Here is a 14542-nt window from a genome sequence, read left to right on the forward strand (position 1 = left end):
CTGAACGACTTCACTTTCACTTTTCCCTTTCATGCATTGGAGAAGGAAATGGCAACCCACTCCAGTGTTCTTGCCTGGAGAATCCCAGGGACGGGGGAGCCTGGTGGGCCGCTGTCAATGGGGTCGCACAGAGTCGGACACGACTGAAGCGACTTAGCAGCAGCAAGATATGATGTAAAGTGTGATACCAATTCTTTACACTACCCTACAGATTTAGTTGTTGCTTTAAGAGATGGTGAGGGCTGCCCTGGTGCCTCAGAGGTTAAAGTGTCTGCCCGCAATGCGGGAGACCTGGGTTCGATCCCTGGGTCGGGAAGATTCTCTGGAGAAGGAAATGGCAACCCACTCCAGTATTCTTGCCTGGAGAATCCCATGGATGGAGGAGGCTGGTGGGCTACAGTCAATGGGGTTGCAAAGAGTCGGACAAGACTGAGCGACTTCACTTTCACTTTAAGAGATGGTGAGAATCAAAAATGATACAGTTGTTACCATAAATTTAAACTGTTTTACAATATTTGCTGTAATAACAATGGTACCATATGTAACAACTCCATTACAGTTGAACACCATAGATAAAAGTCAGTTCATTTCTGAAGCTAAATATTAACTATAAATTTTTATTGATAATTCCAGTTTCTACTGCCTGGAATTTTGCTAACAGAGCGAAATTTCTTCAATTTGAAAGTATTAAAACTATCCCATATATTAATTATATGACTCAATAAACCTGAAAAGATTGTTTTAAAATAGTCTATCAAAAAAATCTTTTCAAGGACCACAATGACTGGGAACAGGATAATTTGGCATTTCTGCCAACAGAAGACAAATGATGTCAAAATCTTGATCATAAAAATATAGAGATCATGCTGAAATAAAGGGAAGACACATATTTCATGAAGTAAATACATAATAATTGTGAATTATGTGTCCATATATTTGATTAAAAAATCACTAGACTGTGGTAGAACATCCAGACGTGCAACAACAATGATTAACTTGAGCTATTTTTATTTTGATATATGTATTTTAAACCCACTTGGAAAACACTTGGTTAGGACGATAATTTCTAACGTTTTCTAGAAGGCGGGGTCCCTCTTTCTTCAGCAACTCGGTCCGGGAGTCGTGGGCGTGTTCGGAGTCGAATCCGCCGGAATCCCGCTTCGGGTCTCGCTGTTTCTCGCCGCCCGACCGCAGGGGTGACCACGGCACGCCCCCAGCGACCCAGGCCACGCCCACAGCGACCCAGGCCACGCCCGGGCGACCTATTCGCTCGCAAGTCCCGCGGGCGCCCCGGCCCACCCCTCTGTCCCTCGGGTGCCGCCAGGCTGGGACGCTGCAGCGGAGCGCGGAACTGAGACGTGGTTCCCGGGCGGAGGCACCATGTTGGACTTCGCGATCTTCGCTGTTACCTTCCTGCTGGCGTTGGTGGGAGCGGTGCTCTACCTCTACCCGGTAACCTCCGACCCGGCCCTCACGGGCTCTGGCGCCGCCCGCATCCACGTCGCGCAGCCCGCAGCGGGCGCAGGGAACGGGCCCCGGGGGAGGGCTCCAGCTCCCGCTCCCGCCCTGCCCCGCTCCCGGAGCACGTGACCCCTAGCGGGCGCGCGCGGCTGGCGCTGAAGACTGAGCGGGGCAGGAGGCTTGACCACCCTCGGACGCCGAGAGCAGCACGGACGGAGGCTCGGTGGAGCGGGCGCGGCCGCAGGGGCCTGAGGGCTGGTTCGTGGGTCCGGCCTCACTGTCCTCGCCGCGCCGCTGTGCAGGGCGGGTCCGAAGTGCTTTGGTGGCCTTCGAGCAGTAACTGTGCCCACCCCACTTCCATTTTCTAGTGTGTCTGAGAGGAAACTCCAGGCTGCTCGTCGCCTTTATCCATTCCCAAGGATTTTCCCCCAGTGTTTCTTTTGTCGCCTGCTTTCCCGTCTGTCTTTCGACTTTGATTCCTGAAATCTAAAGTCCTTAAGGTCCGGACCGGGTTTTGTTCGTCTTGGGCCTCACATGCTAAAGGGGTTGTGGAAGGAGCATACAGCCAAGTGCTGTATCTCTAAATCTCCTCCTGACCTTTCCTTCTCTGCTTACCTTCTTCAGCCTCAAAAGATGCTTCTGAAAACAAAGAAACTAATGGATGAGGAATCATCTACAAAGCAAGGTGGTTTTGTAGAAAAAGTTGTAAAGCAACAGAATAATGGCAAACACATCACTGATATTGACAGAACACCTTAAATATTCTTGCTGGTAAATGAATTTGATTGGAATGTTAGAACTACCCAATCTGGAACTTTCAGTGTGTCTTTATTTTCTGAGAAATAGCCTTCTAGGTCAGGAGAGTGAGGGAAAGGAGATTTCCAGGCAACTCACTTGAAATTCATGAAAATAAAATAAGACTAGGCAGCATGCTGTGTTTTTCCTCAGCTGTTTTCCTTCAACTATGTGCCATCAGGGCAGTTGACAGAATGTTGGATTTAATTAGGGTTCGTGTTTTACTAGGTACTTTTGAGAAAAGGAAACAGGGCAAGAGAGTGATTAAAAGGGACAATGGAATCTGAGCTGGATGGCTGGAAAATGAGTATAGGAGTAAGTGGGTTAACAGTCTGTTTGGGGTAAAAATAGTTTTTGGAGTCAAGATATTAAAAATAGAAGGAGAAATAGGAGGTGCTTGGAGATTTGGAAGCTTGATGTTAAAACTCCAGGAATGGTAAAGTTACTGATAATGTCAAGGCCCAGTGCAACCATAGGAATGAACGGCTGAGATCAGGTGGGGTTTTGAGTTGGGGACAGATGGATCAGGAAAGAAGACAAACTTCTGTAGGAATAAAAAGTCTAGGGGATGAAGGAAGACCTGGGGATGGTAGTCTTGGGCTTAGTGTGGTGTCTAATGTATGTAAGGGAAAATGTCATAATAACAATCTGGATGGTCTCAAGGAAGATGATAGTGGTGAGGCTGTGATTATCAGAGAGATTAAAATTTTGCTGGGTTCTGCAAGGGGCATGCCAGGTGTGGGGATTGATCTCATTATTTTAGCTGTTTCAGAGTTGTGAATGTAGTGAAGCACAGGGGAGTGTTTTGCCTGGTATTTTGGGGCTCACTCTTCATTTCTCATGTTGAAACATGGAATCTGGTGTGGGAGCCATTTATCCAGAGCACACAGAGTTCTGAGGCTCTCTGCATGCCTGCTGTTGGAGCTGTAGACCTGTGATTAGGGCGGAGAAGAGCAGTTGTACTTAGTATTTGCATAGAGGTTCTTTACTTGTACCTGTCAGTAGTTTGGGGCAAATATCTCAGCATTTCTGTCATAATGCTTTTCAGTGAGCTCGTTCAAATATTCAAAGACATCAGTTCAGTTCAGTCACTTGGTCACGTGCAACTCTTTCTGACCCCATGCACTGCAGCATACCAGGCTTCCCTGTCCATCACTAACTCCCGGAACTTACTCAAACTCATGTCCATTGCATCAGTGATGCCATCCACCCATCTCGTCTTCTGTCGTCCCCTTCTCCTCCTACCTTCAATCTTTCCCAGCATCAGGGTCTTTTCAAATGAGTCACTTCTTTGCATCAGGTGGCCAAAGGATTGGAGTTTTAGCTTCAACATCAGTCCTTCCAATGAATATTCAGGACTGATTTCCTTTAGGATGGACTGGTTGGATCTCCTTGCAGTCCAAGGGACTCTCAAGAGTCTTTTCCAACACCACAGTTCAAAAGCATCAATTTTTCGGTGCTCAGCTTTCTTTATCGTCCAACTCTCACATCCATACATGACTACTGGAAAAATCATAGCTTTGACTAGATGGACCTTTGTTGGTAAAGTAATGTCTCTGCTTGTATTTATTTTTATGGGGAAAAAATTCAGAATTGATATTCTCTTTGCCTTTGTTTTATACCCTGTTTCCTGGGTGCTACATGAGTCTCTCTCTCTTTCTGTTTAAATTCTTTTATTTGCTGCAGTGCATCATTTTCCATAATTTCTTGAGGGAGTGTGCATGAAAATTTTTTCAAAATCTTGCTTTTTTGAAAATCTTATCTTTTCTAGCTTCACACTTCAATGATAGCTTGGCATGGTATAAAATTGTAGGTTGGGAAAAAAAAAAATTGTAGGTTGGAAACAGTTTTCGCTTATCGGGGATGCCACCCACCAACCTGTTGTTCCTGAATCTGGAATCTTAAGGTCTCTTTCCAGAAGGATGTCAGTTACAAGAATGATGTCTAATGGATCTGTATACTGACTTTTTGCTTATTGTTAAAGTCTTGCATCTTACTCTGCCTTTGTGGTTACAAGTACAAATCTGATTGCTTCCTGTGGGAAGCAAAGGAGGATCCTGCAAAGGAGGATTCCTTTGCAGACCCCAGAGGAGGCCTCTCAAGGTCAACTAATCACTGCTCCAACAACTAACACTTCCAAGAAAACTGGTCAGATTATTCATCCACTGTTGCTTCCTCTCCCATTATCTTTATCCTTATTTTGTCCTTTTTTATTTCTTCACTTTCATTTTGTGGGATTTCGGGAATAGATCACTGATGAGTGTTGTCAATCTACCATATTTGAAGAGAAGTCAGGAACCTCGCTTCAGTCATTAATAACTTCAACCTAGAAAATAACAAGTAGGGTCTTTTTTGTTGTTGTTTTTAGTATCACTGACTTTTATTATGGAGTTCCTTCCATTCTTTCCCCCACTTTTTATACATTAAACTTGAGTTTCCATTGTTGATGAGACTGTAGGACAAAATCTTACATTGTAGGTTTCGTTGTCATCAGTTAAAATGCAAGTTGCACATACTATTGTCTAGATAGTATTCTTGTAGTATGTAGTAGAAACTGTAAAACTCCTTTGTTAGTACTGTTGAACTTAGTGTATCTCTTGGCATACATAATCCAAAGGAGGAAAAAATAAAGTTTTACAGTGATTTTCATGGCACTATCTGTAATAATGAGAAAACGAAAGAAATAGCCTAGATGTTTTACAACCTATGGTAGGAACATGATTATACAATTCTGAATATGTAATGGAAGACAGTTTAAACTTTAAATGTTCAAATAAATATTTATTTATATAATGTTAACCACTCCAGTACTCTTGCCTGGAAAATCCCATGGACAGAGGAGCCTGATAGGCTGCAGTCCATGGGGTCGCTAAGAGTCAGACACGACTGAGCGACTTCACTTTGACTTTTCACTTTTATGCATTGGAGAAGGAACTGGCAACCCACTCCAGTATTCTTGCCTAGAGAATCCCAGGGACGGGGGAGCCTGGTGGGCTGCCGTCTATGGGGTCGCACAGAGTCGGACACGACTGAAGCGACTTAGCAGCAGCAGGGGGAGAAAGGGGCAGAATGCCAAACTATGATTAATAACTACTTAAAATATTAGACAAAATTCAGAATTGATTCTAAAGTTGAATATTTTAGATTATTTTTTCTATAGATATTTAGCTAATTTAAAAATTATAAGAAGTCTTATTTTAAAAGTGATATGCTTGTTTTAAAATAAAATAAAAATGCTCACCTCTAAATACAGTAACCATAAACCCAGTACAAAATTGTAAAAAATTAAAATTCCCCCCAACTTTTTTATAGTTCATTCTTCAGAGGTTGTCACTTTAACAATTTGCTATAAATTATTTTGTTATTTATTTGTATACCAGGTGGTCTCTCTGACTGTATGACTCTGATAATGATAACTACATTAAACCAAAAGATAAATGTGTGTGTGAGCTTACTTGTGCAATCATGGAGACCCCGACTCTTTGTGACCCATGGACTGTAGCCTGCCAGTCCCCTCTGTCCATGGAATTTTCCAGGCAAGAATACTGGAGTGGTTTGCTATTCCCTACTCTACGGGGTCTTCCCAACCCAGGGATCAAACCTGAGTCTCCTGTGTCTCCTGGGTTGGCAGGTGGATTCCTTGAAAGTGAAAGTCACTCAGTCGTGTCCAACTCTTTGCAACCTCATGGACTAAACAGTCCATGGAATTCTCCAGGCCAGAATACTGGAGTGGGTAGTCTTTCCCTTCTCCAGGGGATCTTCCCAACCCAGGGATTGAACCCAGGTCCTCTGCATTGTAGGCGGATTCTTTACCAGCTGAGCCACAAGGGAAGCCCGGCGGATTCCTTACGACTACACTGACCTGGGAAGCCCTAAAAGATGAATATCACTTTGTATTTTGACAGATTCTTTGACTTGAAAGAGGAGAACTATTTTAGGAATGACACTATTACAATTATGACATTAAATTTTTTGAAAGCCGAGCCAGACGAGACCATTTATAGTCTCAGAACAAAGAAAAATGTACTTAGTTTTATATATTAATTGATATATAATGGATGTTAAATTTTTCAGACACCTTAGTTTAATTGACAGAGGGGAGGAATATTAGGATAATTCTTTTCAGTACAAAGAATCCAGTTTTTTTATTTTAATATAGAAATAATCTCTGAAATTCAACCAAATTGAATAACCATCATTTAAAGTCCTGCACATGTCTTGGCAAAACACATGTGACTTATGGGATATATGATCATTCATTATACTAAATTATTTAAATTTTTTTCTCTAAGGCTTCCAGACAAGCTGCAGGAATTCCAGGCATTACTCCAACAGAAGAAAAGTGAGTTGGTTTTTTGGCTTTTTTAAATCAGGTAAAGTCAGCTCTTAATTTTTGGATAAAAACTAAACCATATCTTTAGATTGCTCAGTTTATTTAGCCCTTTGCTTTCTTTAAAGTTGTATTTGGGCATACCACCTAAACTTTGTTAATAAATGAAAGGAAGCCTGTATAAATCAAAGCCTTTAATTTCTTTCACTTCCCCTAGCCAGAGAGTGTTGAAAATAGAAAGATAGGATTAAGATGGAATAAGAAAAAATTGCCATAGCTGATTTAAATTCGCCTGTGATTTAATAGCCAGTGGTGGCATCCACTGCTGTCTCAGAATGAGGTGCTGCAAAATTGGATCGTTTTCCAGTGTCTAAGTCAGATGCTCCTTGTGCAGCTTTGTTGATGTGAAGTGTTATGAATTCTCAAAATATCAGACAAATGCATATCTAAATGTGGCTACTGAAAGTGAGAAGTCAAATATAATAGAGTTTTGGATTTTGCAGTAATTTGATTTTTGTTTATCTTTGTTTTCATCTGTTCACACAGTTAATTCAGATTCAACTAGTATTTTTGTTTTTCTGCTTCTTCCATATTAAATTATTTTGTCAAATATTGCTGTTTTTTCAGAGATGGTAATCTTCCAGATATTGTGAACAGTGGAAGTTTGCACGAGTTCCTGGTTAATCTGCACGAGAGATACGGGCCTGTGGTCTCTTTCTGGTTTGGCAGGCGCCTTGTGGTTAGTTTGGGCACTGTTGATGTACTAAAGCAGCATATCAACCCCAATAAGACACGTAAGCCTGATTTTCTTTCTAATTAGCTGATCCTTATCTTTTAAGAATAGATGTCTGTAAATGAAGGTCCATACACTGCTCTTAGGAATAGCTAACATTTATTAAATACTTTGTATTATATGTCAGACATTGTGCTGAATCTTTATGTTAATCACCTCACTTCACTTAAGACACAGTATTTTTAAATGATCGTGTTCTTCCTTCAATTTATAGACAGATGTGAAAAAAATCCCAGTGCAAATGCCAATAGGATTTTTTTTTTGAACCTGAAAAAATAGTTCAAGGGTACATCTGAAAGAGTAAAGGTATAAGAGCATTCGGGCTTCCCAGGTGGCTCAGTGGTAAAGAATCCACCTGCTAATTTAGGAGATGTGGGTTTGATTCCTGGATGAGGAAGATTCCCTGGAGTAGAAAATGGCAACCCACTCCAGTATTCTTGCCTGGGACATGAAGCTAGGCTGTCTGGGTTGAGTCTGTGCTCTTAATCACTAAGTTTCCACAATGTGGAAGGCTGTTTCTGTTAGAAAATACAAAGATGAGTAAAACCAGACATGGCCTCTGCTCCTGTGGAATTTATAGTCCAGTGGTGGTGAGTTGGGAGCTTGTAAATGGTATTTGAATGATTAGAAGAGTAAACTGAGAGATGTACTCTGAAAGAAGGGACTGTAGTTCTTTGTAAAATCTGACAGATTTTTCTGTCTTTCACTGGTAAAAAAAATGTTAACAGCTGTTAAAAACAAAACAAAAACCTCAAATATTTAACAGTGAGTATCTCTTGTGTGGTGAGATTTAGATGAATTTATTTTCTTAGTATCTTACTGTGTTGTTTTAATTGTTTAAAATGACAGTGTATTTGTGTGTGTGTGAAAACAGTGTAGTCATTGAAGAAACACATAAAAGTGAGTAAAGGAGAAAAGAAAAGGTTTTGGACTCAGCTAAATAGTTTTAACTGTAATACTCGACAATTACACATACAACATCAATTTTGTCTTAAAATTGGTGGAGTGAGTTCTTTTACAAAGATACATGCTGTCATGCAGTAGAAAATTTATTTGAGTATTAATGGTTTACTGTGGAATTCCCAATCTACCAGATTGTTTTGTTGGCAATTTTTATTGTCTCTTGAACTGTTCACATTTAGAAAAGACAAGGGAGTTATGGAAAAAAAGTTCCTGGCCTCTCTGCTATAGTCCCATACTTTTCTGATCTTTGTTCTTTTGCTGGAGGTTTTTTTTTTTTTTTTTTTGAGTGATTACTCTGACTTAGAAATGTTTAATCCTGTCTGTTTCAGTGGACCCTTTTGAAACCATGCTGAAGTCATTATTAAGGTATCAGTCTGATAGTGGGAACGTGAGCGAAAACCACATGAGGAAAAAATTGTACGAAAATGGTGTGACTAATTGTCTGCGGAGTAATTTTGCTCTCCTGATAAAGGTAAACTAGTTTGACCTGGATTTCTGTTTTACAGATAATAGTATGTGGATCTTCCTTGATTTATAATGGGGTTATGTCCTGATAAACCCATCGTGAACTAAAAAAATATCGTAAGGTGAAAATGCATTTAAATACACTTAACCTGCCGGACATCATAACTTAGTAGCCTAGCCTGCTTTGTATGCACTCAGAACACTTATGCTAGCCTGTAGTTGGGCAAAATCATCTAAAACTAAGCCTTGTTTTATAATAGAGTGTTGAATAGCTCATGTAGTTTATTGAATACTGTACAGAAAGTGAAAACCAGATGGTTGTCTGGGGACAGAATGTTCGTATGCTTAAGGGCTGTTCACTCTCATGATCACGAATGTGGCTGACTAAACTGGCTGCTGTTGCACCCCGCATTATGAGAGTATTGCACCTCCTATCACTCACCCAGGAGAAGATCAAAATAAAAAAAAATTCAGAGTATAGTTTCTTTTGAATGTCTATTGCTTTTCTGCCCTGTTGAAAGTTGAAAAATTGTAGGTTGGAGACCATCTGTATATTTTGGCTCTTAGTGTTTCTTTGTCTTTGCTATTCTTACCTTCTTTCTCAGCTGATTTTTATTCTCCTAAAATTCTAAAACAGAAACAAAAGCAAAACAATTTTAATACCTAGACTTACTTTGTAAGTTGGAATGATGGGAGTGAAGAGCAACTGAATAAGTTTTTTTTTAATTAAAACTTTATGTTTCTTTACTTTTTTTTAATAATTTATTTTTTAACTGAAGGATAATTGCTTTACAGAATGTTGTTTTCTGTCAAACCTCAACATGAATCAGCCACAGGTATACATATATCCTCCCTTTTAAATCTCCCTCCCATTTCCCTCCCCATCCCACATCTCTAGGTTGATACAGAGCCCCTATTTGAGTTTCCTGAGCCATACAGCAAATTCCCGTTGGCTGTCTATTTTATATATGGTAATATGCTGCTGCTGCTAACTCACTTCAGTCATAATATAAGTTTCCATGTTACTTTTTCCATACATCTCACCCTCTCCTCCCCTCTCCCCATGTCCATAAGTCTGTTCTCTATGTCTGTTTTTCCATTGCTGCCCTGTAAATAAATTCTTCAGTACCATTTTTCTAGATTCCGTACATATGTGTTAGAATACGATATCTATCTTTATCTTTCTGACTGACTTCATTCTGTATGATAGGAGAACCTGAAGAAATTTTAGAGCAGTAGATTTGTATCAATAGATTTGTTCTTTGTTTTCGGACCCGACTCAAAACCAGCAGCACGTAGAATCTTTAGTTATGGCATGCAGACTCAGTGCATCTCAAAGTTATTTATTTTGTTGTATGTTTTATGTAGCTTCTTGGGAAATAGCAATATAGTATAGAGCAGAGACACTAAGTTTGGAGAAAAGGCTTTCAGTCTTATTTCTGTCATTTAGTATCTGCATGATTGACCTTTGTGAGTTTTTATTGCCTGCGCTGTGCAGTGTATGGGATGTTAATTCCTTGACCAGGGATTGAACCCATGCCCCCTGCGTTAGAAGTGCAGTCTTAACCACTGGACCACCAAGAAAGTCCTATTGCCTTATCTTAAGTTGAGGATAATATTAATAGCATCCACATTACAAATTTGCTGTGAGGATTATATGAGATCATGATGTAAAATTCCAAACATCAAGTCTTACAACACAGTCAGTGCTCAAAAAAATACCTTTCCTGCCTCTGCTTGAGGTTTTCCTGCCATTTGTTTCCTGCTCCCCCCACTCCTTATATTTTTCCTGCTCCTCTGAAACTGTATCTCCTTGTTAATGTTTCCAGTTTATCTAATGTGTTACTTCTTTCATGCAGGGTTTTTATAGTTGATGGACCTTTATTGGTCCCATTTGGAAGGTTACATGGGAGTCCTTTCTGTTCTATATAGAGTAAACCCACATACACTCACAAGTACACAAATACATCCCACTGTCTCTCACATTACATAGAGTGAATAATTTAAAAAATCATGGAAATTTTAAATAAAAACAGAATACTATAACACACATCCATATTCTCATCACTAAACTTTTTTTAACAGTTATCAAATTTGATGCAGTCTTATTTTATCTTCCCCTACTTAACTCCCCTGTTTTCTTTCTGGATTGTATTTAAGCAGATTCCAGACATCACAATGAGGACATGCTTTTTCAAGAACTTAACAGGATTTAGCATGTAGCCGCTACTTGGTCAGTTTTCTTTGACCTTAACTATGTTCATTCCTTCTAAAAATGTTCAGACTGCACATTCTAAGCACTTTTGTGACTTTTTTGAGTTGTACAATAGTTGATAATTCTTAAGAGGATACCATTTTGATTCATCCTATAGTATCTACTTTTTAAAAATTATATTTGATAAATGCTTAATGCCATTTTCCCCCCTTATTCTCCAATTCTGTTTGGAACTCACACTTTACATTCAAGATTTGAGACTGGCTTGAGTCTGGATCAAATCTCAAACTCACTGGCTTCCAAATGAGTTTACTAGAAACATTAATTAATATGTTGGCTCCTCTCTGCACAGTTTTACTTCCGAAAAGAAACTGAACAAGGCTTTTACTCATAGCTGCTGATTAGTCTTTCTCCTTTCCAGTTCCCTTTTCTCACTGATAGCCACTATTCACAGGGCCATCAGGAGATTTGTATATCAAATATCTACCTTCTCATCGTTGTCAGTACTATTCTGTATTATTATGTTCTCTGGACCTCTCAGGCTGCCTGCTTGGGTTGTCGTAGCTGGTCCTGTCACACCCGATTGTCCTCCTGAAAGCAGTTATGTTACCTTTGTCTAAGCATTCATGAGTCAGAATCTTTCTTTCTATCTGTTTAAATACCTTACATTTGTCCATAAGAATCTTGGTATATAATTGTGTATCTCCAGGGAATTTTACCCATTTTCTCTTTGCTTTGCTTCCAGTGATTATGCTTTTCAGTACTTTTTATTGTTAAAAGCTTTAATTACTCTTTCTTTGCTTTAAACTAAGTAATTCAAATTTCTTTACTCTTTTATCATAGGCTCTATTTCCCAAATGTTCGATCTTTTTTATTGTTTATCTGTATTGTGTTTTTTTTCTTCTCCTGTCTGATCAAAGGCAAATCAAAGTGGAAATTATTTCCCAATTTTGACGTTTCTTACCATCATATGTTCAAGCTTTGGCGCATAGACTGTGTCCATACATGAGAAATGTGTTTCAGGCTTATATTGTCAACCCCTTAGCACAAGCCAGTTACTTAGCTTATTTATTAGTCAGAAATACCAATTAATATTTAATCATCAAGAACATGATTGAAGAGGACGTAGTCTGAGCATCCTCCTCCTCCCTACTAATGGTTTTCTGTAGAAGAGGGGTGTTTACCAGAGTTACCACTCCAAAGTAAGTTAATTTCATACTGACACAACAAACCTTTTCCTTTTTTTTTTTTTGATCCAGATCTGAGTTCTGTGTTTTGACTCTTCTCTAACCCTCTCAAACCTCATCCTGTAAGTTCTGGCTCCTTCCTGCCCTGACTGTCTCTGCTCCAAGGCTGTGTGTGAACCTGCACTCTAATTCTGTGAGTGTAATTTCTGTCTTCAGTGCTTCAACCCCATACGCTCCTATGACTTTTGAGTTAAACTATGACTTAACAAATATTTCTGGATCTTAGAATTTATGACAGTTTTACAGAATCCTCTTAGTTGACAGTTCAGTAGTCATATGTTAATAGCCAAAATTATTGAACTCATTGATTTAACACTTTCAGATGAAGCTCAACAGATTGTTAGCGTTCCCATCTAATGTATATAACCAAGATTCATAAACCAAAATTCATAAACAAATTCAAGATTCATAAATGAGATGCACATAAGCTTCTAGCAGATGCACTAGCTTTGTGTCTAGAGTAAAAACCTATATGACTCATATCTAATATTTGCATTGTATTGTAGAATACTGTGCAAAACAAATGGATGAGCAGATCATAATACAGTTCTGTGATACAAATGAGAGTATTGATGATAAAATTTTTATGGCCATGGCTTAAAAGAGGGTAAAAAAAAGACTTTCCCAGCATAGATTGAAAGCATTTAATCTGTTCGTTACATAATCAGCAATGATCTGGTACTGGGAGGAGATATCCACAATTAAATTCTCTGGTAAGTTGCATGTTGTCCTGATAGGTTTTTAGGATACCATTTGGATCCCAGATTTGGTGTTTGGGAGTACCATTTTCAGGTTTTCTCTTATTTTAGTGTGTAATATTTCACAGAAGAAAGGTCACCAGAAAACTGTTGAGTACTCATCACTTAGAACTGAAGAAAGATATATCCTGGACTTCATTTAAAAACCAGCTAGGCACAAAGCTCTTTATTTAAAAAAAAAAAATATATATATATATATATATAAGCCCCAATAGAAACATGGCTAAAAAAGTAAACATGCAGTACTGCCGGGGTCCAGCCCCGGTGGATCCAGGGGTTTCAAAGGAGAGACGGCTTCGGCAATCAGGAAACAACAGCTTACTTAAATGTTAATTAAAGATATAAAGAGTGGTTAAATAAGGATAGCTCAGTGAGGAAATTCAGTGGAGAAAAGAGGCTGAATAATTCAGCCAGAAGGTGAGAGAAAGAACGACATGGGGAGACCAAGCTTCGGTGAACAAGGCCCGCACTTTATTTTCCAAAGTAGTTTCTATACCTTAAGTTATGCATAGAGGATAATGGGGGAAGGGGTAGAGTCCTGCAGTAAGCCAGGCTTTCTTCCTGCAAACTTATCATATGCAAAAGTTTAGGTAATTTGCATCATCTTCTGGCCCGGAGGCCTGTTAACATTTTAAGACCCTTTCTTCAGAAAACTTATTTTTCTCTAAAGGTGATTAGTCAGGTGCCACCCTCCAAAAGCATTAAAGTTGCATTCCTATAGGACAAAGGTGTGGTGGGCTATAACAAGAAAAAGAATTAACTCAAGGGTCCAAGGTTACAAACATTAAAGCTACTACTAACACCAATCATATTAATCAATACACTGCCAGGGACACAGCAGGTAAGGGATATGGAGACTTAGCAGCAAACATTGGCCCAACAAGTGAAAAACCCTTCACCAATACAATTTCTAATCAATCTTTTAACTGCTCAAAGGAATCTGTATTTAGATAGTTTAGAACATCTCATGCCTCTCACGGTTGGGAGGCTCTGAGCAATCACATGTGGCCGGAAAAACCTATTCAGGCAGGCTAGAGGACTTCCAAAGGAGTTTGTAGGTTGAAACACTATCACACCCAGGAACTTTATTAACTGGAGCTGTAAGTTAACTCTTGTTCAGAGAGAGGTAGTGGGGGACAGCCCCCCGTAAAGTCAGAGGTGTAGGTGAGAGCACAAAGCAGAAAGTAGGCAGACTCTGGTTTTGGGGGTAGATGCTCGAGAATTTCCAGGGGGACTCCTGAGGCTCGATCCCGCCTTTGTGTATGCCGCGCCTCCTTCCTCATGACCTTTGCCACAAGTGGAGCTCCTCACCGCTGGCTCCCGGCACAGTACTTTATGGGAAACATGTAGAGGGCCATTAAATTTGAAACTTATCCAGAGCCTATCAATAATTAGCATGAAATAAACCAATTAAAGCAGTGTTGGGATTTTTTTACCCATTAGACCGACAGAGATTTTATAAAATGACCACACTTAGTACTGTCCAAGGTATGGGAAATGGGCATTTTGCTGATA

At 39.6% G+C, this 14542-nt stretch overlaps 1 protein-coding gene across 1 annotated transcript in view; it reads left to right on the forward strand.

The window, feature by feature from the left end:
• Positions 1-1006: 1006 nt before the first annotated feature.
• The window catches only part of LOC105003675 (cytochrome P450 20A1), a 44652-nt gene continuing 31116 nt past the window's right edge, over positions 1007-14542 (forward strand). The window contains exons 1-4 of the mRNA XM_010861010.1: positions 1007-1452; positions 6549-6598; positions 7214-7380; positions 8672-8814. Coding sequence (XP_010859312.1) covers positions 1381-1452; positions 6549-6598; positions 7214-7380; positions 8672-8814 — 432 coding nt within the window. The 5' untranslated portion in view covers positions 1007-1380. The remainder of the gene's footprint in view (positions 1453-6548; positions 6599-7213; positions 7381-8671; positions 8815-14542) is intronic.

This window comes from Bison bison, unplaced genomic scaffold (genome assembly GCF_000754665.1).
Source record: "Bison bison bison isolate TAMUID 2011002044 unplaced genomic scaffold, Bison_UMD1.0 scf7180017864471, whole genome shotgun sequence".
Taxonomy (NCBI): domain Eukaryota; kingdom Metazoa; phylum Chordata; class Mammalia; order Artiodactyla; family Bovidae; genus Bison; species Bison bison.